The following is a 24,801-nucleotide window of genomic DNA, read 5'->3' on the forward strand; positions in this document are numbered from 1 at the left end:
TACTACATGTAACAGACACGTGGAACAGATCTGAAGCTAATGGATATGACAGGCCCAATTAAGGATATCGGTGGCTTTGCTTTCTCCATTACATGAAAATGGTGGCACCAGCAGGCATCCAGGAGCCCCACAAAGTGGCTGTAAGTGGCTCATTAGTCTTACAAATCTTTCCACACACTCAGTTTGTGCGTTCAGATTTGCTACAGGAAAAAAATCCTCTCTCTTTCTGGAAAAGCTTTATTTGCCCTTGTAATCCAAGACTGCACCCAAGGGAGTTTTGAAGATCAAGCCAAGAGCCTTTCAGACATGCTTAAACTGACACGGGTGGTTATTTTTTTGCTGAAAGCAATGAAAGAAAAACAACACACACTTGCCCTAAACAGTGCTCAGATGGTAATGGGGGCTGGCCTGTACGACTGTGTCCTTGGGCTTACACTGCCAAACATTCACGCATTCTCGTCACACCTCTCCCCCACCCCCAGTACACAGGCTATGGCACTCACCGGCACATCCTTCTTGAAGCTGACTCGGCCCACTGGAGTGATGGTGGTCTTGGCCACGGTAGTGGTCGTGGTGGAGGTGGTGACTATAGTGCTAACTTGACCAGCAAGAGGAGTTTTTGCTGGGGCCTGGGCCTGGGCCTGAGCCTGAGCAAGTGCAATGCTTCCAGGGGTGGTGATTGAGCCCTGCATCTTCACAGGAGGATCTCTTGATTGCTGTCCGTATTCAATGTACTAAGAGAGACAAAAAGGGGTCATGGCTTTGAGAACTCATGTGCGTCTGGAGGTCTACTACTTTCACCAGTGCTAGAACCACCCCGCAAACATCCCTGCTTTTTGAAGCACCCAAGTAACTCTTGACACCGTCAATGGAACTCTAGAATGCTCCAGTTGCCCAGGAGTTGCATCTAAAGGTTTAACACAGCTAAAGAGATGCTGCTGCCCTCTAGTCATAAACACAGCCGGCCGATGTGGCAAGCAAGCTTTGGAGGCCCATGGTCTTATTGTCCTACCCCCAGAATTGTCCATACTGCAGGAATATGAGAGGCTACAAGAATGAGAAAAAATGCACAGCTTGCAATTGCAAAAGGGAGAAGTCTTCCAAGACTTCAGTAAGAATACAAAATCATAAAACTGTGGTCTGATAGGAGAACAAGGGCCATTACCAAGTTATGAACAGTATTTTGGATACAGACAGTAAAGTTTCTGCAACCACTGGGAATTTTAAAAAAAGACTCTTTCCAATTGGTGATACATGACTGTCGAAACAGAGAGAAGCCCAACTAGGGCACTGTCCTTTCCGAACTAAAACTGGTAAGACCTTCTATGACATGTAAGTATATCCAGTTATTACATGCATGTATACAAATCCCTACTGAATGTCACTTGAAGCACAGACCCTAAAGTCAACATTGCTTTTAGTGTTTGGACTACAGCATTTACATCAGACCTTCTGGGGTCCTAATTCCACTGTCCCTTGTTGGATTTACTTTTGAAAGGTCGGGGCAGACAGACTTGCTGTGCGTAGGAAAGCTGGTTTCACACTCAAGCCCACAAAATAAAAGCTGCATTGCAAGTATTAAGAGAAACGGTCAAATATAAACTTCCAGTGGCAAAGGGCTACGGGTTTTCTACAAAAGGAGGTTCACACAGAACTTGTACAGGTCCTTCACTGAGTGAACGGTGATGGGACGTTGAGGCACTTCAACAGACACAGATGCCTAACACGGCGGTTCTCAACATTGCGGTTCTCCTCTCTCCCCTCCCTGGTCCCACCTCCTTCCCTTTCTGGTTCACTTCCCGTGACCTTTTAAACACTCACCTCCTGCAGGTGATGAGGGAACTGTATAAAGTGACTAATAGAAGCCAAGTGCTGACAATACTGGGGATAGTCCTTCAATCTGTCAACAGCAAAACTATCCATTAGTAAAAGGGAAAAAATGAAACAAACATCCTGAATCAAGACCTACCACAACGAAACAGTGGTTAATCTACCATACTTACTGGGGGGGGGGGGGGCTGGAGCTCCAGCCGTAGTAACCAAGACACAATTACAGCCTTTGAATTTGCTATCTGGAATTATCTGGATCCACAAAAAACATGGCATCTACCTTGGGCCCAATCCACCAGCACTGTGGCTATGGATACCCATTGTTTGTTTCAATGGAAGCCCCCCCACGAAAGCAATACTGAAATAGAGGCCGCACACAGGTAGCCCAATTCTACCTATGTAACACATAATCAGTTTTTTTTTAAAAATGCGCCTAGTCCTCATGGTTGCTAAAGCAAACGTTGGAGCCCTTTCACAGGGTTCTAGGGCAGATGTGCTCAATGCAGTTGAGTTCCCCTGACCTCATGCAAGGCTGTTTCCTACTCCTGCACACTTTTTTTTTAACCTTCCTGTTTCCTCCTCCTCCATCCCAGCCCGCAAATCATTTACGCAAAGCATTCCGCATGTCAGAGCCAGTGTATGCATAGAACGCAACCAGCAGAACTGAGTCATACAGCCAAGCTCTAGATCCCAGTGTGTGTTTAAAATGCGACTAAGGCAGCCTGATGTTAGGACCCTCCGTGAGTCGTTAAGAGTGTCTGTACTGAACTTCCAATGTTAGGCTGCTGCGTATACTTTGCAGACGGAAAAGAGCAGTTTTTGTTGATACACTGCAAATACGTAACCCCAATCCTATGCATGTTTATCTGGAAACGGAAAGCACTATGTTCACTGATGTTTAGTGCCACGTGTGCATAGGAATGCAGACCCAATTGGCCTGCTTGATTTTTGACCAAGCTGGATTGCTGTAAAGAGTAGGTTTTTAAACCTCACTTTTCTCTACTAAAAGGAGTCTCAAAGCGGCTTAGAATCGCCTCACTCCTCCCACACACACACACAACAGGCACCTTGTGAGGTAGGTGGGGCTGAGTTTGGAGAGAACTATGACTAGCCAAGATCACCAGCAGGCTGCATGTGGAGGAGCAGGGAATCTAATCTGGAGAACCAGATTAGAGTCTGCAGCTCATGTGGAGGAGCAAGGAATCAAACCTGGTTCTCCAGATTAGAATCAGCTGCTCTTAACCACTACACCATGCTGGCTCTCAAAAGCTACAAAACTATTTGAACAGTCGTCCCTGCAGAATGTTGTCTGGATACCAAACAGGAAAATGGTAGTGTGATAGAAGAGAGAACAGCTATGTAATATATGGATACAGAGTTTTCAAAGTTTAATTTTGTCCCAGTGGCCAAAATACAGGTTAGAATTCTGAGCCTTCATTTAAAATGAATAGCATTTTGGAAAATTATCTTGAACACACACAATACATCAATGTGTCCTGAATACAGGTTCTCCCACATGGCTGTGCAGCTGGATATGTTCTCCCAGCCCACAGTTAAATCTGTAAAGGAGGAAATAGTGCTCTGACTGCCTACAGCCACTGGAAGGGATCAGATCCTAGAGTCAGCGGAAGTGTTGGAGTGGCCGAAAGGAACACCAGCCCTAAGAGGAAAAGTAACAGCAGTAGCAGGACAGAAAGGAGAGGAAATTGACTAATGGGACATGGGAATAGACAGGGCCCCAGAGCTTTTGGGAAGAGGGACACAGAATCAGGCTGGTTGTGTGTGTGTTAAGGTCCACCAAGTCGCTTCTGACTTATGAATGGTGTGACCCTATGAATGAATGACCTATAAATGAATTATTGACCTATGAATGAACTATGCCATGGTGGCACCAGGTAAGCTTAGCCTATTCGTTTCAGGAGGACTAGGAAGCCTTGTAAAATGGATGCTCGTTTCAGCTGTAGTGTACCTGGGAGTGCCAATTTATGTACCCCAGAAATTTCAGCTGCAAGCCAGCCAAAATTAAGCAGTACTGAAGTCCTACTGATTTCAGTGGAAAAGATACTCCTTCCGCTGATACTAATGGGACTGTGGCTGGCTCATGCTTTTTTTATGTGTAGTAACTTGGATCAGCAATCTCTCCACTTAAGAAGCAATGGGACAGTGTCCATCACCTGATAACTTAGTTCAAGACATATCCAGCAGTAATTTTTTGTCAGGCCACCTAAGTAGTCATATTAAATTCTGCATTCCCTTTAATTCAATTTTCTATTTAATTTGTGCCTCTTTTGTGGGATACACTCAAGAACAGGAATGTATCATTAACCCTACACTGCTATACTACACACAGTTGACAAAGGCACACAAGTTAGACACCCCCCAACACACACACACATATTTCTGGAAATATTATAAAAAGACACTCACCTATTTTTAAATCTATCTAGTGCAGCAATACCAAAATAGTACATTTTGGATGCAAAAGGCTTTCGTAAGGCTTCAAGAACATAGCGCAAGGCCAGGCCCAGGGCCATATATGTAACCAGTCCTTTCTCTATTATCCCACCAAACAGGCAGGCTGTTATATGTAGCTCTTTATCTGGGTACTGGGGGAAAAAGCGGTACTCCTCAAACAAGTTCCTCAGCATACAGTTAAATACTTCACGTTCCCGTTTAATGTTGGAGTCTTTAAACCTCTGCAGCATTTCTAACACCTGCAAAGAAATCAGAATGTTACGAAGAGACTCGTTTTCACTCAATCCTTCCAACAAGAAGGAACTAAAAGCAATCGCACAGCGTCACATTCACTGGGAAAGCCAGGTACATGGTTTGCCAGGAAAGGGAAAAAAATCTGAAGTCTCTCTTTTGAATTTAACCATATGAAGCAAATTTAAAATGTCTGGACATTTCAATACAAAGGCGTTTATGGAATAGCAAAAATACTGCTGTGAGTCTAAGCAGGTCTCATGTAGATTTGCTACCCTAGAAAAACGTCTTTATATCACAAGAATTGTCTGGCTATTTCGGAAATGCAGAATATTAAAATAATACTTCCTAATAATCCATAAATGAGTGAAAGATGAACTTTAAAAAAATAGATGGTGATTTGGTTCCATTTACTGCATATTACCAAATCATCCTGACATCTAAAGCTTAGCAAATGTACTCCTCTGCCAAATAGCATGCTATTTTAGAAAACCCCTAAAGAACTGCTCCCCCCCAAAAGAGGCTGCATGGTAAAAGTGAAACTTTTGCCGGTAGCTTTCAGTGCAATAGGGATTTTTTTTTTAAAGATACCAATGCTGTTTTAGCCAATGTACCCCTAAATGCCTCGACATCCAATACTGAATTACAAAAGCTGTGTGAAATTTGCTTGGTTCTGTCTTTTGAAACACAGTAGTTCCCTTTCCACTGGACGCAACTTAAAAATATCCAATTTTCACTTGCACATTAGTAGTCTGCAACAGTATGGGCATACATTTTGGAGCTTTAAATTTAAATTTTCCCTTCTACTGCAACCAAACAAAAAGCAATGTTGCAAGCACCTGTTGTCCCAAACTCTGCACAAGATTGACAAGAATGCCACAAAGGGAAAACAGCCAGGGAAGGAGGAAAGCAAATGTGCAGGGGCAACACACCAGCTCTTCAAAGCTCACCTCATCTACAGACATAGTTGGATGTGGAGGGTGATTATAAATGCGTTGAAAGTAACTGTTGGCTTCATCATCAATCTCTTTGCTAAAGTGCTGATTTGCCTCTGGCCATACCTGAGATAAGTCAGCTGTTGGAAAGAAGGAGGAAAAGGGTCACAAATAAATCCATGAAATGCCAGGAAAAAATGTTTATTCCACAACCGCAAGGGATCGGAAACCAGTTTATGTTGGGTCAAGTGATGGACAAGATACTGTGTATTTTACTGGGGACAACTCTGCACATCGGGAAAGCAAGTCTCGTGGGCCGTAAAAGAGGAGTATCAAAATGGGCCCAGCCCATTTTGCTGAACACAGCACGTATGCACACAGCATGCTGAACACAAACATGCAGACACACTTTCATACAACTTCAGGACAAGAACGGGATCAGAATCCACTGTTGCTGGGTTTATTGGTCGAATTGTTTTGAATTCAAGTTCTGAATTGCAATGAGCAGAGCTAAAATGAGACCTTGCAGAATGAGAACACTAGTTGCCCCCCCCCTGAAAACACAGCAGTGATAAGGTCTGAGTATTCTAAGTTTATGGCTCATCTCCCACAGACTCCCCTCTCCCTTAGACTCCTCACGCCACACATCCAGCATCCCATACACGTGGAACCTTTGCTGAGCCAAAGCACCCTCGTGCCACAGTTGAGTATTTTCACACCTACAGTTTACACCAACTGCCACAAAATGTATCCTCAGGAGCCTTCTCTGACAACCACGTCCAGAGAAGTTACTGCTTAATGCATCACTATCATGCTACAATCTCTCTCTTCTCCACCCAAGAAAGCTTAGCACACTCATTAGCAATAAAATCCAAACCCTGAAAAATCGTGGAAAGTGGTAGAGTTGGTTTGGACTACAGCATTTACATCAGACCTTGGGTCACCCAGCTGGCTTCATGCGTAGGAGTGGGAAAGCAACCCGGTTCACCAGATTAGAGTCCGCCGCTCATGTAGAGGAGTGGGGAAGCAAAACCGGTTCTCCAGATTAGAATCCACTGCTCTTAACCACTACACCACGCTGGCTCTCACCAGAACAAAAGTGGTCCACCTCCCAGATGATGGCAAGGTTTCAGTAAAAGTTGTCATGTGCATTTTAATACGCTATGTGTGTCAACAGTAATTATAACAAAGAAATCAACCTCAACTCTGTTTTAGAGCCTAATGCTGTCTTCTCACTTAGTTTAATTTAAAATGCTAGTGTCAATTCTGAGAATATTAATATGTTCTTAGTAGAAATCATGAATCTGACTTATACCCTGGTCCATCAAGGTCAGTACTGTCTACTCAGGCTGGCAACAGCCCACCAGGATCTCAGGTAGTCTGTTACATCAACTACTACCTGATGCTTTTAGCTGCAGGTGCTGGTGACTAAACCTAGGACAGTGATGGCGAACCTTTTAGAGACCGAGTGCCCAAACTCCATCCCAAAACCCAGTTATTTATTGCAAAGTGCCAATACGGCAATTTAACCTGAATACTGAGGTTTTAAAATATTGTCGAAGGCTTTCACGGTCAGAGTTCATTGGTTCTTGTAGGTTATCCGGGCTGTGTAACCATGGTCTTGGAATTTTCTTTCCTGACGTTTCGCCAGCAACTGTGGCAGGCATCTTCAGAGGAGTAACCCTGAAGGACAGTGTCTCTTAGTGTCAAGGGTGTAGGAAGAGTAATATATAGTCAGAAAGGGGTTGGGTTTGAGCTGAGTATTGTCCTGCAAAAGTAATGTGCTAATCATTGTCCTGTAAGTATCAAGATAATGTGCTAATGATGGTATGGTATGTTAATATGGAACCATTGTATCCTGAAGTGATCTGTTAATGTGTGTAATCCAAAACTAATCTGCATGGCTATTGTTGAATGTTGTCTTTGTTAGTCTGGAGGTTTTTTAGAACAGGAAGCCAAGCCTTATTCATTCTGAGCTGAGTATTGCAGGACAATACTCAGCTCAAACCCAACCCCTTTCTGACTATATATTACTCTTCCTACACCCTTGACACTGAGAGACACTGTCCTTCAGTGTTACTCCTCTGAAGATGCCTGCCACAGTTGCTGGCGAAACGTCAGGAAAGAAAATTCCAAGACCACGGTTACACAGCCCGGATAACCTACCAGAACCACTGAGGTTTTAGTTTAGAAAAAACAACTCATACATTAACATCTTTTGCCTTAAAAGACAAACACAATAACAGAGCTTTCAATGATACAAACAACTTTTTATTGAAAGGTAAAAGTTTGCATTTGGCATGCTTTTGAATAATTAATGTGATTTTTGCTGTTGTGTGTCTTATCTCCCCCCATCCCCGTGCAGAAGTCCCCTTTAGCCTTAGGACTGTACCCTATCTCTGCAGAGACTCACTTGAGTGTTTCTAAGCTAGCAGCATGAATTTTGACATGCAGCAATTCAATAAATGCAGGAATCTTTCATTTTGAAAAATATACTTGCTTATTCGGCATTCTTACTTTCTCAGCCTGACATTTGACTTTCTGTAGGAATTGGTGCTATATTAGGAGGCATGGTATGCAGACGGCTGCTGCAGTGCAGGGCTGTTTTGACCTTTGAGGTAGGACTCATTGGGGCCAGGCCTGGCAGCAACCACTGGGCAATGTGATAACAGGGTTGATGTGAGGATAAAAAGGAGGCCAGGAGAATGATGCAAGCTGCTTTGATCCCCACAGCAGAGAACGGCAGGGTATACATGAAGAGATCTGTTGTATTTCCAGGACATCTCCAGGCCTCACCTGGAAGTTGCCAGCCCTGGCCAGACCCTCCTACACAACACTGAAGGGCTAGCAGTGTGACGGGCAGGAACCCCGGGAGTCACCAGCCAAAGGGACGAAGCTGAATGCCCCGCCGACCGCGGCAGCCCAGGAGGACCCAGCATCACGGCCAGGAAAGGAACACATGAACACATGAAGCTGCCTTATACTGAACCAGACCCTTGGTCTATCAAAGTCAGTAGACCGGCAGCGGCTCTCCAGGGTCTCAGGCTGAGGTCTTTCACATCGCCTCCTTGCCCAGTCCCTTTAACTGGAGATGCCAGGGATTCAACCTGGGACCTTCTGCATGCCAAGCAGAGGCTCTACCACTGAGCCATGGCCTCTCCTAGAGCCCCCCAAGTGCATTTCCCTTTCTGAAACCGATCTAGGGTGAATGCACCCTTTCCCTTCTCAGACCAAAAGTCACCCCCCACACACACCAAATCTTCCCAGCAAAAGGGATTTGCTCCTTGCCCGCCAAGGGTCACCCCCCCATGTCTGCTTCAGAAGGGAAGCCCCAAAGCCCCAGCCCCTCTCTCCTTTGAGAACGAGCTCCCAAACTCCCCAGCCCCATCCCGTGCCCCCCAAGCATTGCCTCAGCACCCCTAGGCCAGGCCTTTGCCTGTTTCCCCTCTCTCCCTTCCTGCTGCCCCAGAGGAATCGGCTCTCAACACCAAGTAGGAAACTGCCCAAGCTGCTATAGAGAAAGGGGGAAGGCAGGAGGGCAGGAAGGAGAAACTGGGGGGGGGGGCAGCTAGAAAGTGCCCCTGGGCATCTGGAAGCTGATGGGGAGAAACGAAAAGGGGGGAGGAGTATACCAGGGAGAAGGGAACAGGGGAGGCCAGGCGAGCCAGGAGCATGTGTGGATGAGAGCGCATCTTGGGAGACCCAGATGTGGGGGGGGGGGAGCGCGGAGGCAGGCAGATGGAGAGGGTGGAGAAAAGGGAAGGGGTGAGGAGGAAAATGGATGGTGGAGGGGCCCGGAGGAGCAGAGAGGGAGGGGAGCAGCGAGACAGAGAAAGGCGGTGGGGGGAGGGGAGGGGCAGGGGTCGAGCGCCTGAATCCTGGAATGGAGGCGGGGGATGCAAAGGGTGGAGGGGGGAAGAGAGAGACAGAGAAACGCAGGCTGCGGGCTGAACATGCGTGTGCATGCATGCATGGGGGGGCGAGAATCGGGCAAGGAGATGGGGGGGAGATCGGGCAAGGAAATCTTGGCGGGAGGGGCGCGGGCAGCCGCCGGGAATGGAGCAGGGACAGAAAGGGGAGGGAGGAAGAAAGAAAGAAAGAAAGAATGAATGGGAGGTTGGGGGGGGGGAGGGGGGAAAGAAAGGAGAATCGGATTGACCCGGCCGCGAAGGACGCGGCGGCTGCAGCAGGTCCGCATAGGTGGAGGGCGAGGCGGCCGGAGAGGCAAGCAGGAGCCGACAAACAGCTGAGAGAGAGGGAGGGGCCCAGACGCCGACCGGGGAGGCCTTTTGAAGCCCTGGAAGTGCAGGACGGGAGGCTCAGGAGGGGGCGGACGTTGCTGCCGTGCGCCCTGCCCTCTCACACAACCGCAGCGAGCCACTCCAAGGCAGACCTGCGTGTGCCCACAGAGAAGGCTCCGCGTGTCAACAGCGGCACGCGTGCCATAGGTTCGCCAACACGGACTTAGGACTTCTTTGTGTGCCAAGCAGATACTCTACCACTGAGCCACAGCCCTTCTCAAAACTTACATACCATTATTCTAATTTTAACTGTTCTCTCTTCCTGGTAAGCTAAATCAAATGGTTTCTAGAATACATACATATACAAAATACACATTCCATTCAAAAAGGAAGAAGGAAAAAAGATGTACAAGCAGCGTGTTCTCTCTCTGGAGAACACTAGCATTTGGTCAAGACATGGGGGGAAACTGATGTAATTTTATGCTTCTCTAATACCAAGGGCAGGTTGCAGAACAGGGGATGCAACACTCTTCCCACAACCACTACATGCCACATTCCAGTATACAAAGCTGTTATCAAAGGGTGAACAGAGGGAAGGCTGGGAGAACCAGGCCTGGCTCTCCTCCTCTCTCGCACAGCAGTGGTGTTTATGCAAGCAGAACTAAATGGGATGCTATTTTATTGTAAGCCGCTCTGAGCCCGGTTTGGGCCAGCGAGAGCAGGGTATTAAACTGAAAAAATAAATAAATAAGGGGGTGGGGACCTACCAGCCATCAACCTGAGGGACTTCTTCACTAGCAATCAGAGCAGATTGATAGCAAATACTGCTGTCAAATTCTGCCCTGTATTGCTACAAAAGCAATTGCTCAAGCATCATGGTAAACCACTTGATTCAGCCGGCTTGCTTTTGGATATGAAATAAATTTAGAACTAGTCCGAGCTGCTGTGCTGGATGTATTCCTAATCCCATCTTGTTATGCCTAGGCAGGTTTCACTCTGGTTAGCCCCAAGATGGGATGCTGGAAGCCCCATCTAGGACACTTGGGAGTTCCCCCAAAGGAAAAGTGGGACTAACGGGAAACAATAAAAGAAGCAGATACCACACAGGCTGAAGCTGGTGACCTCACTCTCAGAGCAGGGAGGAGGGAGAGACACCCAGATTTGCTAAACACCGCCACAGTCACACTTCACAATCAGACAACACTACCACTTACAAGGTTTCATCTTACTCTGCTGGAACGTAGGCTGGTTCAATCCTGATGTGCTCAGTTTCCTTGGCACAAAGGGGTCATTATTCACCGCAGGGAGGCCGAGGGCCCCAGTTCCTATACCCAGACTACTTGTTGTAAGACCACCAACTGAGGACAAACATAAAATAATTGTCTCATTTGTGCAGGTGCAGACGTTCACTTTTTTTATACCCCACAAACGAACACGGGTCAATGGGATGATGTGCTAGATAGACAACGACTGTCCATTTTACAGGGTAGAATTGTTCAACCACCCTAACCATCACAGTGCTGAATATCAGAAGCAAACCTACAGGGCAGTAATTATGCCAGACTGAGGATTCCTTTTAAATAGCAGAAATGGAAGTGGGGGAGGGTGGCTATGATTTAACTGCAGGAGGAAGAAACAAGATGGACATCTCACCCCTTCCCTCCAGGTATTCTATGAGCTTTGAACAGGTTGACTTCCTCTCTCCCTCACTGTTTTCCCTTTACCTAACTCAGCTGCTCTCAAAATTCCATGCTTCTAGGGCATATTGAGTCCTCATCAGCCTGTTTTTTCAGTGCAGCCCACCTCCCACCTCACCTGGTTTATTTACTAAGTCATACTTTTCTGTGTAGACTGATGTCCCCAGAATATTTAGACTCTCCCACTTTCCTGCAGGTGGCTTGGTTTTGCTGCTTTTGTGTTGGCATGGCATCCACCCATTTATATGTTAAAATACAGCAATATAACATTGCACAAAATATTCAGTAACTTGCATAAAGGACACAGTGACAAATGAGAAAGTAAGAACATTGGTCCCCTGGACAGGACTAAGACTAGCAGTGTTCTTTTCATGAGCACCAGTCCCCTTATGCAACAGTACCTGGAAGCTGTGATGAGAGTCCACCAATCCCACTAAACGGTGTGTTCTGGTTTTGCGTAGAAAGTGGAGGAAATGCTTTTGCTGGTGACTGAGGAGTACTAAAGGCTGAACCCAGGTTTGGAGGGAAACCAGGCATACTCTGGGTATGCGGAACAGCTGAACCACCTAAACTAAGAGATGCCATCCCAGCAAGCGGGTCGATCTGAGGACAAAATTCATGTCAAGAAAAGCCATAACTTGATATTTTCCACAACAATTTACTGGTTGACAGCTTTATTAAGATCAGTCCCATAAAATCTAATAATTTACCTATCATAACTGCACATCCAGCCTATACATTTTTGGGTCATGATTTACATAAGGCAACGTATTTCTATACACATTTTAAGAGTAAGTGAAATGGCATCATACAACTTCTGAGTTGTATTGCACAATACTAATCTGATAAGGATACTATGCAAATGCTTAGCTGTACAACATCTGCTCAGGAGTCTACGACTTACTCCCAGTGGTACAACAGCTTGGCCATAATCTTGACAATGAAAAAAAAAAAAACCCTCAATGATCCAGCCTGAAAAGGGTTTTGCTACCAGTACTGGCTACCACTCTAGTTATTCTCAGCCACACTTTCCTTCTACTGTTGAATACTGCTGCATTAAATCTGCAGTTTGCAGAATGGGGCTGATGAATCCTTAGAAAGAATACAAAGCCATTAAATCCTAATCTGACTATATTTGCTAAAGCAAGTCTCCCTGGAAGAGGAAGGGGGTAGTTCAGTTGCAGGGAGTAACTGAAATGTACCTTGTTCTTAAAAGAGCAGTTCAGTTGAGAGCTGAAGCGCCCCAGTTATAACAAGTCCTTATGCTTTAGCACTGTTGCTTGGCCCGAGAAGCTACAAACAAGACACATCAGGTTCAAAGGCAGTGCTTAAGCCTCAAAGTCTAACATTCACATATATAAAGAATGTATGTTTAGTATGCTATGAACTAACCTGGGTTTACTACTCCCGACCACTTAAGCTTCAGCTCCAAGACAGCTGAAACTAACTTTACCGTTTTGTAAACACTCTTTACTAACTTCTAGTTAACATTTGGGAAGAAAGTCGACATGGTATTTAAATAGAAAGTATGTATCATTTCATGCATTTTCTATTTAGGATCTGTATACAAAAGGTACTTGGGTTGCAGAGATGTAGGAGGCACCTCCCACCACTATGCTGCCACCACCTGCCTGTACCTGTACAGGAGAGATGGCGTCCAGGCTGCTAGTGCTGGGCGGACGTCCTTTGGGCATAACTCCAGGCGGTGGCTGCCTAGCTTTGTTCATGACGTTGCTGCAGTTGGCTACCATCGTGAGAATAGTTTCCGAAAGCTCTTGTGAGACACTTCTAAGGGGGGGAAAAAGAAATATTTACTTATGGTACATAAGCATTCTTCGTGGTGTCTGAAGAACAGTTTTTACATTCCACACAATACCACCTCCTGGTTGGAAAGTAGGGTCAATCCGCCAACTTCAACAAGGGAGGAACTGCTCGCCCTCCCAGACCAGCACTGTACAGGTAGGAAAAACTATCACCCCTCGCTCCATCCCTCGCTGACTGAACTTTTTGTCTACTGATCATTTGTTATATACTGGGTGTGAAGTGTTTCAGGGTTGGATCCAGACTAAATTTCCTATAAATGGAATGGAATTCCCCCCCACCCAACACAGGCCACTGATTGACACAAAATACTGCTCCTGGGAATAAGGGAACTTGAGGAACGTCATGAAAGGGGTATTGGCAGGAACCGCCAATTTAGTCTGTATCCAGCCCTCTGTTTGGAGGTAATGTGTTTGCAGGGCTAAGATTATTGCTGTATTTTGATCTTTTTGTTGCTTAGTGTTGTATATTGTGTTCTATACATAGTGTTCGTTGTTGTTTAGGAAGCCAATTCATCTACAGAATATAAATAGTTAGAAGTTTAGCACAATTATGTATTCAAGAATGCTTGCCCAAGAACCACACACAAATTTTCGATAAGGTCTCCCTGGGCCTCAATCCAGTGAATTCTTCACTTTCCCAAGATCAGAGATCTCCACCACCACCAAATGAGCATCCATTATAATCAAGGTGCACTACAGTGCTCTCAGTAAAGCACCTGTGGTCAAGAGTCTGCGTTTCAGCAACCAGAAGGGGGCCTATTTTGTCTCCGACTCAACATTCTCCAGGAGATGGAGTTGTTTTGGTCCTGAAAGGCGAAGCAAAGTCTCACAAACAGTTGGGCATGGAACCTTACCCAGGTCACCACAACATCACAACAGACCTGCACAGGCAGGAGTTTGGCCAGTCATCAGATGAACACATATCGTCTACAACGTGTGTGAAGCTAGATTCCAGCTTTGTCCCAACACTCTAACAGAACCCTCTAGCCTCCTGTGTATTATGAGTATGATCACTCTTGTTCTGAATCACCATAAATTCACAACGGCATTATTCTATGGTTGTCACAACTTGGGATTCCTTCAGGCAGATCAGGAGAATGCATGAGAATGTTATGCAAATATAGGATGTATTCCGCAAGTGAATGGCAGGCATCTTTATGAACACTCTGAGCTCAAAAGAGGTCAGAAAGTAGAGCCTGATACTGAAGTGTCTGCTGGTAATTGCCTCTTCACTGGGTGGAGATCAATGTGAAGAGACCTACTGATGCCAGAAATTCAGCATAGCCACAATGGAAGCCAGGGTTTCGACCCGAAGTGGTGCTGTCCCATTCTGCAGTCAACACACTTCGATCTAAGATTGTTCACACATCCCCATTCCTTCCCAGTCCACCAAGAACGCTGGAAATCTGAGCCAGAGTGGTGTAGTGGTTAAGAGTGGTGGTTTGGAGCAATGGACTCTAATCTGGAGAACCGGTTCGATTCTCCACTCCTCCACATGAGCGGCAGACTCTAATCTGGTGGACCAGGTTGGTTTCCTCACTCCTACACATGAAGCCAGCTGGGTGACCTTGGGCTAATCACAGTTCTCTCAGAACTCTGAGCCCCACCTACCTCACAAGGTGTCTGTTGTGGGGAGAGGAAGGGAAAGAGATTGTAAACCGGTCTGAGACTCCTTAGAGAAAATTGGGTATACAAAAATCAACTCTTCTCAGCATTTTGTCACCAACTAACAGAGCTGAGCATTCTAATATAATCAACATTTGTGGTTTATGCACATATTTATAAGGAATCAGTAACTATAATGCATCACAAAACTGCCACGACCTAATGTAATGTCTGAAACAGAAATTGTGATTTGGATCAAGTGTAGGAGGATCAAAAATTCAATTAAAAAGCATTATTCCCTTAACAGAAAAGAACCCTGCTCTGACTTCATCCCTGTCATAGTTCATAACTTCTGAACTAATTCATGTGCTTTCTGACGGAAAGATTTTTAAAGTTACTGCACTTGACTCATCAATGCGAAAAAGTAATCTGCATGTGTGAGTCAGAGAACTTCCCCACTGTACTGACCCTAATGTTACGTCACCTGATTTAGGACTGGGGTTAGGCTTGGCAGATGTGATATTTTGAAATAAAGGGAAGTGAGCTCTATAAACTGGCACCTGTTAAAGCAGAGTTCCCTATGACCTAGTTCTTGGTGTGTCATTTCCCCCCCCCTTTTTTCCCCTGGAGTTTAAAGGACTCAAGCTCGAACACTGTCAGCTGGGACCTGTTTGGAATTATAGACATTATTCAGCAACTTGTCTCACAAACACATCTTACCATTTTAGGGGGGCTGCTATCACTAAACATCCTAGTTGTCTGTAAAACTGGAAGATTTGGAGATGCCTCAACTTTTAGAAGGCATTTAAGTGGCCAAATTCTTTATACATTGTGAGGCAACTGTCTTGGCCCATCACAGTTTAAAGTCTCAGGATTCTGGACATTTCCGGACTGGCCTTATGGGCACCGTGGCAGCCAAGAGTATTTAATACACAAGCCAGCAACTGGTGAAACTGAAATAACATTCAGGTAAAGAATCACAATGTTCATGGCTTCTGAATTTATTTAGAAAATTTTATGCTGCCTCTCCAGGAACCTACCTGAGGCAACTTATAAAATAAAAATAAGAAGAAAACATTAAGAGATATTAAAATCCTGCATTAAAAACCCCAGTCCAACATAAAACATAGACCACAACAAAAACAAAAAAACTTAGACCACGGACAACTCAACTTAAAGTAACAGTTTTTGGACTAAAATACTGTTAAAAAGAATCAACCCCTTTCAATACTGCTACTGGCAGCAAAATTTCTGGTTGCCTCGTACTGGAAAAAAGCAAAGATGCCTTCTACTGGGCAGTGGTATGAGAAAGTGTGGAACCTCCTAATTTCAGATAAGGTATCTTCACAACTCAGTAGCAAATAACTTATTTTACTCTACAAACTTTTAAAATAGATGGCTACCTTTTCTAGAATATGTGGAAAAGGGGGCACCATGAAGTATACGATGCCCACGAAACTACCGTATGATTTTCATTTATTAAGTTCTGCTAAGAGAATACAACAGATGGTATGATTTCTGTAAAAAGTACTGATGTACAATATTGGAACATATATTGGAACCAAGTACTGAAACATATCTCAACCTACTGTTGTTGTATTTTTATTTTGTTGCTGTTTTTGTTATAAAATAAACTTAAAACAAAGTTTTTTTAAAAAAAAGAATCAACCCCTTCATTAAAAGCCTGGGTGAACCGAACTGTTTTGGCCTGGAACCCAGATGAAAGTAACGTACACGCCAGGTGAGCCTCAAAGAAAAGGGCATTCCAAAAGCAAGATGCCACTACTGAAAATGCCCTGTCTGTAGTCACCAACCACCTCACCTTTGAAGGGCGGGGTACACAGAATAGGGCTTGTAAGCCAGATCTTAATTGGCGAGCTGGACAATACAAGAGGCAGTCCTTCAGGCGTCCTGTTTTAAAAGCGAGAGCCAGAATCAACACAAATCAACAGCTATCCATGCACCACAATTTCATGCTTCTCAGCAGTTGCACCACCAGCATAGTGGCAGCTCGTGAGTTTGCCAACCCTGTGAACCAAGTTCAAGTCCTGCCTAGTGGCTTATCAGGGCTGTGGCTCAATGGCAGAACACACACTCTGCACACAGAAGGCCCAGGTTCAACCTCCAGTCAAGGGCACGTGATGGGAAAGATCTCGCTTCTAGGGATGTGGGGGGTGGGTGGATGCCACCCGTCCAACTAAACATGTCAATATTGATTCTCCAACTTGATTCTCAAGAGTTTCAGCAAAGAAGTGAACTGTGAATCTCCTGGCTTATATTTTACCTTCTTAACCATTAGCTCCTTGGCAGATATCCGGTAGTTAAAATTATAATCTCCTTACCCTGCACAAGCTTGCAAGCAAGCCAGCATAGTCGCCAACGTCTCTGGGGGAAGCTGAGCGCTTTTTGGCTGGTCTTTCTCTGGGGCAAGGCCGCCCAAGATAGAGGGGCATCTTCTTTTTAAGAAAGTCATACAGGCTTGGATGAAAGGTTCCTACAGGAAGAAAAAAAAAATAAAGTCTCAGTTGGCTGCACAAACCTACCGATATTTTAAAAACAGGTTTAAAAGGTAACGGGTTGGATCCAGCCAGCTTTTTTCACTCAGCCTCACCCAACGCCCCTTTCTTACTACAGGTCTCATACGACATGGTTTCAGTACATGCAGACCCCACAGTCCCCTGCACAGCCATTTTCGGTGGTCAAGGATGGTATCATATTCCTTCCGTTCCCACCAGCAGAAAAACTGGTTGGATCCAACATACTAAAGCATTAAGTATTAATTCAAATGTTTACACCCAGAAGTGCATGCTGAAACTTCAGGACAACCATTACCACCCAAAACAACAAAAAACAACAAAAAAATAGACAAAGGCAAAAATAATTAAGAAAAACCTGCTTTACCCCATGCTCTCGAATTTTATCTGTGAGCCATTTGTCTAGTTTGAGGTATTCCCGTCGAGAGGCAAGTGCAGCAAGGTCAATAACAAAGGCAAATGGAGTACCATTTAGCAGCATTGACAACGCCTGAAGAAACAGAGTTAGAAGAATGCTAGTCAAAGTATCAAGGCCAAGCTCTGCTTAGCCCCCCACTCCCCACTCTCCCACCACCATGCCTCTCTGTCCTAACATCTTCACACTCTGAGAACAAAGTCGGGAACAAGGCTACGGGGGATGCACAGACTTCCCCCCCCCAAATCTACACTCTGACTAAGTAGAGGGAGGGAAGAGAGCCAAGACCACAAAGCGAACAAGGAGACAGAGGTTGATCAGCGGCATGGGCCATTCTCCTCAGTTCCTGCCCACCACTCTGGGCCAAAAAAAACAAAACAAAAACACAACCCCGCCAAGTACAGTCCATATCTATCCCAGTGAGCACTGTTGCTGAGCTAGCCTTGCCCACCCAGGCTTTGGTCCTCCTTCATACAGAAATACGGCTGGAAAACTGCCTAACCCAATCAGCGGCCGACCAATCCCTCTCCTCGGTTGCCCAAGGAGCCACAAGCTCCTAACTCCCAGCACTGGAGACTCAAACACTTCTTGCACATGAGAAGGGATATTTGTACTATAAATGTGACAGATACTATGCAGCAAGTGTACAGCTGCTACTTTGCACCTCCATTCGTTTCAGTAGGGCTTGTAAGTGATCGTAACAGGGGGTCATAAAGCCACAGAGCTTGGGGACATAGCCACTCTTGTCCAACACCAGCACTACACAGCAACCTGTAGCTTGCTTTCAACAAGAAAGCAACACCACGGCTGAAATTGTGCTCCCTCCACTACAAGTTGAACTAGTTTTTAAAAAATATTTTAATCTGAAGGTTAAATTACAGTAACTCTGTGTTCATTGTCATTAAAAATGGAAACAACTTAGTGATACTCTGGAACTTCTTACACTCTACAAAGCTGATTTAGTGCAGTAAAATTCCAGAAACCAAACTCCTATTATCTCGGGCCAAGTTATCTCCATTGTTTTGCAAACGCAAACATGCGGTCGGTGACTGTGTACTGCTTAAAACTCATTTGGCAACAACAAGTCCAGAAGAAGCTGGACATGACACACGTGGTCTCTTAAGAGTTTCAATAGGCCTTGCATTGCTTCCCTTTCCTCGTCTCTCCCACTCCAGACAAATCATGAATCCTGGTGCACTGCACCAATGCCGACACTGAAGTCAACACACCCGCACTTCAATAAAAACATAAAAATCAGACTCACCTTCAAGTCTTGGGCCACATCTAGGATACGTGATAATTTGGCTTGGTCGTACTGCTCCCCTCGCATGTACCATTCTGCCATCGCATGCATGATGAGCTGGCGAATTGAAGGAGACTGGCCCTAAAGGAATCATCATCAGAATCTGAGGACTCCAGTAAGCGATCTAATTCTTAAAAGAGCGTCTTTGACGGCACAGGGCAGCTCCGATGCCACTCTCTCCCATTGTGAAGGCAAGCTGAGTGTTGTTAAAGATCAAATTCCATTTAAAGAGTTGAGGCAGAAAGAGGGTTTTAGCCTCTTCACCCGCAACTCTATTTTTTTCCTGCCCCTGTCCCCAAGTCCCTTCAATTCTCCCATCCCAGCTTGGCCCAGTCCTTTCTCTACCCTGCAGCAGCTTCTCTTGCCTCCCTGCCCTTCCAGCCACTACTGTGAAGACCCACAAGAGGCCAGGCATGCGTCTCCAAACCCCAGCTAGTAATGAGGTCAAAGAGCATTGAGACTGCCCAGCCGCCCCAACACCTACGACGACGGCATTGCCTTCATTTCTCTGAAGCAAGACTCCTTGGCTTGGTGCATGCAGAGCACCACAAATCCGTCACCAATAGTCTGGAGAGGGAAGGCAAAGCAAGGAGAATGCAGCGACCTGCTTGCGTTCTCCCCACAACAGCTGAAAGAAACATCACGGAAAGAATGCAGGCCAACACTCAGATAACTCTCTCACGAAGTGGAGATGAACGGGATTCAAACCCGCAGCCTCAAGGGGTGAATGGTACCGATAAAATAGGCCACTCAAGTTCTTACTACCCATCTTAGCCACATGTCAAAAGAAAAGTGCTCTGTAGAGAAGGAATGAGTGATTTCTTCTCTACACAGTGGGAATTTTCTTTTGATATACGGCTAACATGGGAGGAAGGTAAATATCTACCCCAATATGGATTCCGATCAATAATTTAGAAATAATTTATACATTTCTCTTTAAAAGCTAATTACTTTATTCCACTTTCAGTTTGGCCCCCTAAAAACATGTAATTTGCAGATCGTCTGGGGTGAGCAGCAATTATGCCCAAAATCAAGAGGCAAACACATCACATGTGGAACTGAGCTGCAATTTTTGTAACCAGGAAGCTCAATGGAATATACCCGAATGAAGGCCAGCTCTGTTTTTCATCTGATCCAGGAACAGTGAAGGTGTGTACCCTCTCCCCTTCTGGCACAAGAGAAGTTATATGTACATGCAGGTGACACGCTATGCCAACCAGGGAAACGCAAAACTCCAGACCAATACAATACAATGAAGCAAGATGGCACAAATACAGGATACAATCACAGGCACTGAAGAAGCCTGGCCAGGCAGTGGACACCCCCCCGCCAAACCAGGTTGGGGGGAGGATGGAGAGGCCAGCATAGGCAGTAATGGAAAAGAACTTGCGGCTGCCCTCAGCTGTAGGCCTGGTGGAACAGTTCCATTTCACAGGCCCTGCGGAACTCATTTAATTCTCGCAGGGCCCTGATGTTACTTGGGAGACTGTTCCACCAGGCAGCTGCACACTCCGCGGGTCAGAGACCACCAATAAGTTGTTGTTCATTGAGCATAAACCTCTCTGGGGGGGGGGGGGCATACCAGGAGGTCCCTTAGGTACAATGGTCCCGGACTGTGTAAAGGTCAAAACCAGCACCTTGAACCTGATCTGATGCTCCAGCTGGAGCCAGTGCAGTTGCTTCAGCACTGGAGTAATGCACTCTCACAGCAAGGCCCCCAAAAGGAGCCTCACTGCAGCATTTTGCACCAGCTGGAACCTCCTGATCGGTCCCAAGGGCAGCCCTGCGTAGAGCGAGTTACAGTAGTCTAGCCTAGAGGTGACCGTCGCATGGATCACTGTGGTTAGATCGGGGCAGGAAAGATTACGGCACCAGCTGCCTGGCCTGGTGGAGGTGGAAAAAGGCCAACTTGATCACGGCTGTGACCCGGGCCTCTATAGATAAGGAGGCATCCAGAATCACACCTGCACTTCTGACGGTGTGAAAGGTGTTAAACCTACACCGTCAAGAGCCGGGAGATGGCACCCCATCCCTGGGCCACCACTTCCGAGCCACAGGACCTCCGCCTTCGATGGATTCAAATTCACTACAGATCTCAGGCACTGACACCAGATTGCCTTCACTGCTTCTGAGTCAGGTGAAAAACACAGCTAGGCTTTGCTGGCGAATGGCAAAGGTTCAGTCTCTCTCAACACCTCCACAGTTGTTAAATGCTACTGATGGCAGATCGTAGCCTTAAGGCACCTTTCCAGAACCCCTCTGGTGGAAGAGTTAACATTAAATACATCTGTATCCCAATCTTCGTCCAAAGCACAGTGTCGAGACAAACACTACAAGGAAAGGGCGAAGGATGCCCCTGCTGCCAAAGAAAGGTCTCACGTATAAATGCACTTACCTGTCCATGCCATGCATAATGCAAGATGATGGCAGAGTTGGGATGGTTGCCAAGGAAAATGGGCATTAGTGTGGAGATTAGCTCATGCCGCAAAGTGTGCCAGGAAGTGTTGATCTGCAGTAAGGCCAATACCAACATATCCGGACAGTGCTTAATAGGGAAGCTGAAGAGCTGCTTGACCTGTTCATACTGTCCCACCTCCGCCAACCGCAGCAGCGACTCTATCAAGTCTAGGCTCTTCCTAGCAAAAAGGAAGAAATCCAGCCTGTGTTAGCTTGCTGATGGAGCCCCCTGCGCCACGCCTGCACTGGAGCTGGCTAACACAGTTACCGAACGAGATACGCAAGCGATGCATGCATATATTTAGAAGGCACAAAAGAATGTTTGTTTAAAATGTTAGCAGGCCTGGTCAGAGAATGGCTGGGGATTCCAAAGAGTGGCTCAAGGCCATGGAAGTCACTCCCACCTATACCACACACTACTCTAACCCGTGCATGTGCACGCCCATAATCGGAAAAATTGAACAATTCAATGGTTTCACATAGTTGGCTCTTATGGTTACTGAAAAACCTACGGAATGATGCTTGAAATAATTACATTTGAGGAACAGGTACCAGACTAGTTCAGGTAATATGAAGCAGTAATATGAAGGAGTTGAGCTGGAAAGGATGGAAAAGCCATTTAATCCAACCAAACTCCAGTAGCATCTGGAAACTAACAACATTTATTTCAACATGAACTTTTATGAGTTAGAGATCACTTCTTTTGATGTGTGAAGAGAAATCATTTTGGGAATTCTTAATGGGAAAATTACCAGAGGGAGGGGGAGTTGAGGCAAAGACCAACCTATTGCTTGCCTTAGCAGCAAGACCATCCACCCCATCCACACCCCACTCAATCTTCTTAACAAAGGTTGTCTGAAAAACCAAGCACAACCCCTGAATAATAATATGCTTTTGCAGCATTCTAAAGTCAGACCAGTTTTTGCTCCCAAGCGGCGGCGGGGGGGGGGGGGGGGAATTATGCTGGTTACCATGTAGCAATTTCTCGATTGTCATCCTCAGGTGGCGCTTTCAAGATGTCTGTGGCAACAGTATGACAGGGGTAGTCAGCAAAACAGAAGATCTCCGGGTTAATGAGGGAATGTTGGATGAATGAGAGCTGCAACAGAATGACATCATTGGAAGAGTCATTTCAAAGTCTTTAGCCAGGTTACATGGGCCTCCCCCAAACCAAACAATTTCCCATTTCCTAGTATTACTGGATTAGTCGCCCCCACCACCCCCCACCCCCGATAAAAGCTTTTAGATTCATTCTTGCTGTGACAGGTTTAACATGGCTAGCCAGGCTATTCAGCTTGCATTCTTAGACAGCAGCAATGAACAAAGGGTCTTTGAAAAAGGTTTGCATGTACTGAGAACTGAAAGGATGAAATCCAAAGCTTAAGACCCAGCATCTACTACACTAGAGGCTGAGGACCAATAAATTAAGTATTAATTCATTACGTTAAGACACCAAAGGGGGGGAGGCAGAAAACCCACATGTTTTCACGTTGCACGCCTACCTGGCCTTCTGCATGTTTCCAAGGTCTGTAGATGAGGTCAACTGGGAAGACTTCAAGTCCGAGCCCTCTCTGGACACCATACACCACAATCTGCAAGCCTTTACTATCACGAACTTGAAATCCAGGGTGATCTAGTTCATAGGTCACTTCCTTGAAGTTCAAACTCGGGTTCTGCAAAGATCATAACACATAACACCGCTCTGATCCGTTCCCAGTGGTTTCTCCAAGGATCGACACATTCAGCATGGGGTATTTTTTTCAAATGAAGGGGGGGAGGATAAAAACAATTTTGCATTGCTCTATCCTCAGAGTGGGGAGGAGCAGTCTTCACCTTCTCCACTGATGGAGAATGGTGAGCGCAGCCACAAGCCATTTAAGACAGCTGCATTTTCTGCTTTCTAGTTCTAAAATAATCAATGGCAACGGAAGAAGTTGTGGTTGGTGTACTTTAGTTTAACTGTACTAGATTCAAATGACTCTCTTTCATGAAGTTAAATGAATTTCAGGAACTGACTTTAGGGTAGTAGAAAAGAGCAAAAGTCCAGTAGCACCTTAAAGACTAACAAAAATATTTTCTAGAAGGTATGAGCTTTCGTGAGCCACAGCACACTTCTTCAGATACCAGGTACCTGGTATCTGAAGAAGTGAGCTGTGGCTCACGAAAGCTCATACCCTGCCAGAAAATGTTTTTGCTAGTCTTTAAGGTGCTACTGGACTCTTGCTCTTTTCTACTACTGCAGACAGACTAACACGGCTACCCACTGTGAATTGACTTTAGGGTAGCCACTCTCTCTCTCAGCCTAATTTGCCCCCACAGGATTGTTGAGAGGATTGTGGTGCAAAGGGAGGAGGGCAGGCAACCATGCTTGCCTGAGTCTCTCTGAAGAATGGCAGGCTAAAAAACAGTGGTAGTAAGCAGTAACATGAACACATGAAGCTGCCTTCTACTGAATCAGACCTTTGGTCCATCCAAGTCACTATTGTCTATTCAGACAGGCAGCAGCTCTCTAGGGTCTCAGGCAGAGGTCTTTCACATCACCTACTTGCCTAGTCCCTTTAACTGGAGATGCCAGGGATTGAACCTGGGACCTTCTGCATGCCAAGCAGATGACCTACCACTGAGCCATGGCCCCCCTCTGTAGGAAATCCACCAGGATGGCTTTTTTCAGAAGGATCACATTAAGGTCAACATACCAGCTCCTTAAGCACGTCGATCAGAACCTCTACATTCCACGTATGAGTTTGTGTTCCATCATTTTTATCTCTTCCGTCACTCCAAATTCCACTGCCAGGAGCTGTGATGGACTGCAAATTAAACACGTAGGCACAAATTCAGATTATCTCCAGTTAACGTCATGTACAAACTGACTTGAGGAAATCAGGAACGAGTGCAACTGGATGAGCAGGATTTGCATTTTACTGTTTTGCTCATCCATTTTATTACTGCGCTGGCCCACAGCTCACTGTTCGGCTGCCCTAGATCATAAGAGGAAATCCCGGAAATAGACTGCAAATACTACTAGACACTGAACAGGGATTGCCAGCTATGTCTACACGTGCCTTAATCAAGCCATAGTTTTAAAACTATGTTGCATCATTATAGTGACAAAATAAAAACAAACTGGAAGAATTGAATATCTTATGTCCCACCTTTTTGTTAACCAATGTCAACTCACAAAACCAAACAATAAACCAAACAGCAGCAATACAAGAAAAAGTTAAGTAATCATATAGAATTAGTCACTGAAGAGTT

The 24,801-nt window shown here is 45.5% G+C and overlaps 1 protein-coding gene and 1 non-coding gene across 9 annotated transcripts in view; both read right to left on the bottom strand.

The window, feature by feature from the left end:
• The window catches only part of CNOT1 (CCR4-NOT transcription complex subunit 1), a 106,641-nt gene that overhangs the window by 40,779 nt on the left and 41,061 nt on the right, over window positions 1–24,801 (bottom strand). For 4 of the 8 annotated variants that reach the window (XM_056862945.1, XM_056862943.1, XM_056862941.1 and 1 more), the window contains exons 10-23: window positions 24,243–24,353; window positions 23,049–23,219; window positions 22,518–22,645; window positions 21,485–21,725; window positions 19,051–19,170; window positions 17,739–17,861; window positions 17,180–17,331; window positions 13,047–13,197; window positions 11,811–12,012; window positions 10,927–11,070; window positions 5,487–5,611; window positions 4,258–4,544; window positions 1,822–1,900; window positions 504–734 (exon numbers count right to left, since the gene is read on the bottom strand). In XM_056862945.1, the coding sequence (XP_056718923.1) occupies window positions 504–734; window positions 1,822–1,900; window positions 4,258–4,544; window positions 5,487–5,611; window positions 10,927–11,070; window positions 11,811–12,012; window positions 13,047–13,197; window positions 17,180–17,331; window positions 17,739–17,861; window positions 19,051–19,170; window positions 21,485–21,725; window positions 22,518–22,645; window positions 23,049–23,219; window positions 24,243–24,353 (2,265 nt within the window). The remainder of the gene's footprint in view (window positions 1–503; window positions 735–1,821; window positions 1,901–4,257; window positions 4,545–5,486; window positions 5,612–10,926; window positions 11,071–11,810; window positions 12,013–13,046; window positions 13,198–17,179; window positions 17,332–17,738; window positions 17,862–19,050; window positions 19,171–21,484; window positions 21,726–22,517; window positions 22,646–23,048; window positions 23,220–24,242; window positions 24,354–24,801) is intronic. The other 4 variants (XM_056862946.1, XM_056862944.1, XM_056862940.1 and 1 more) reach the window with 2 other exon arrangements.
• Window positions 12,604–12,739, bottom strand: LOC130489246 (small nucleolar RNA SNORA50). Its single transcript, XR_008933830.1, has one exon. It is a non-coding gene; the product is annotated as a small nucleolar RNA SNORA50 (small nucleolar RNA).

The sequence above is a fragment of the Euleptes europaea genome, chromosome 17, assembly GCF_029931775.1.
Source record: "Euleptes europaea isolate rEulEur1 chromosome 17, rEulEur1.hap1, whole genome shotgun sequence".
Taxonomy (NCBI): Eukaryota; Metazoa; Chordata; class Lepidosauria; order Squamata; family Sphaerodactylidae; genus Euleptes; species Euleptes europaea.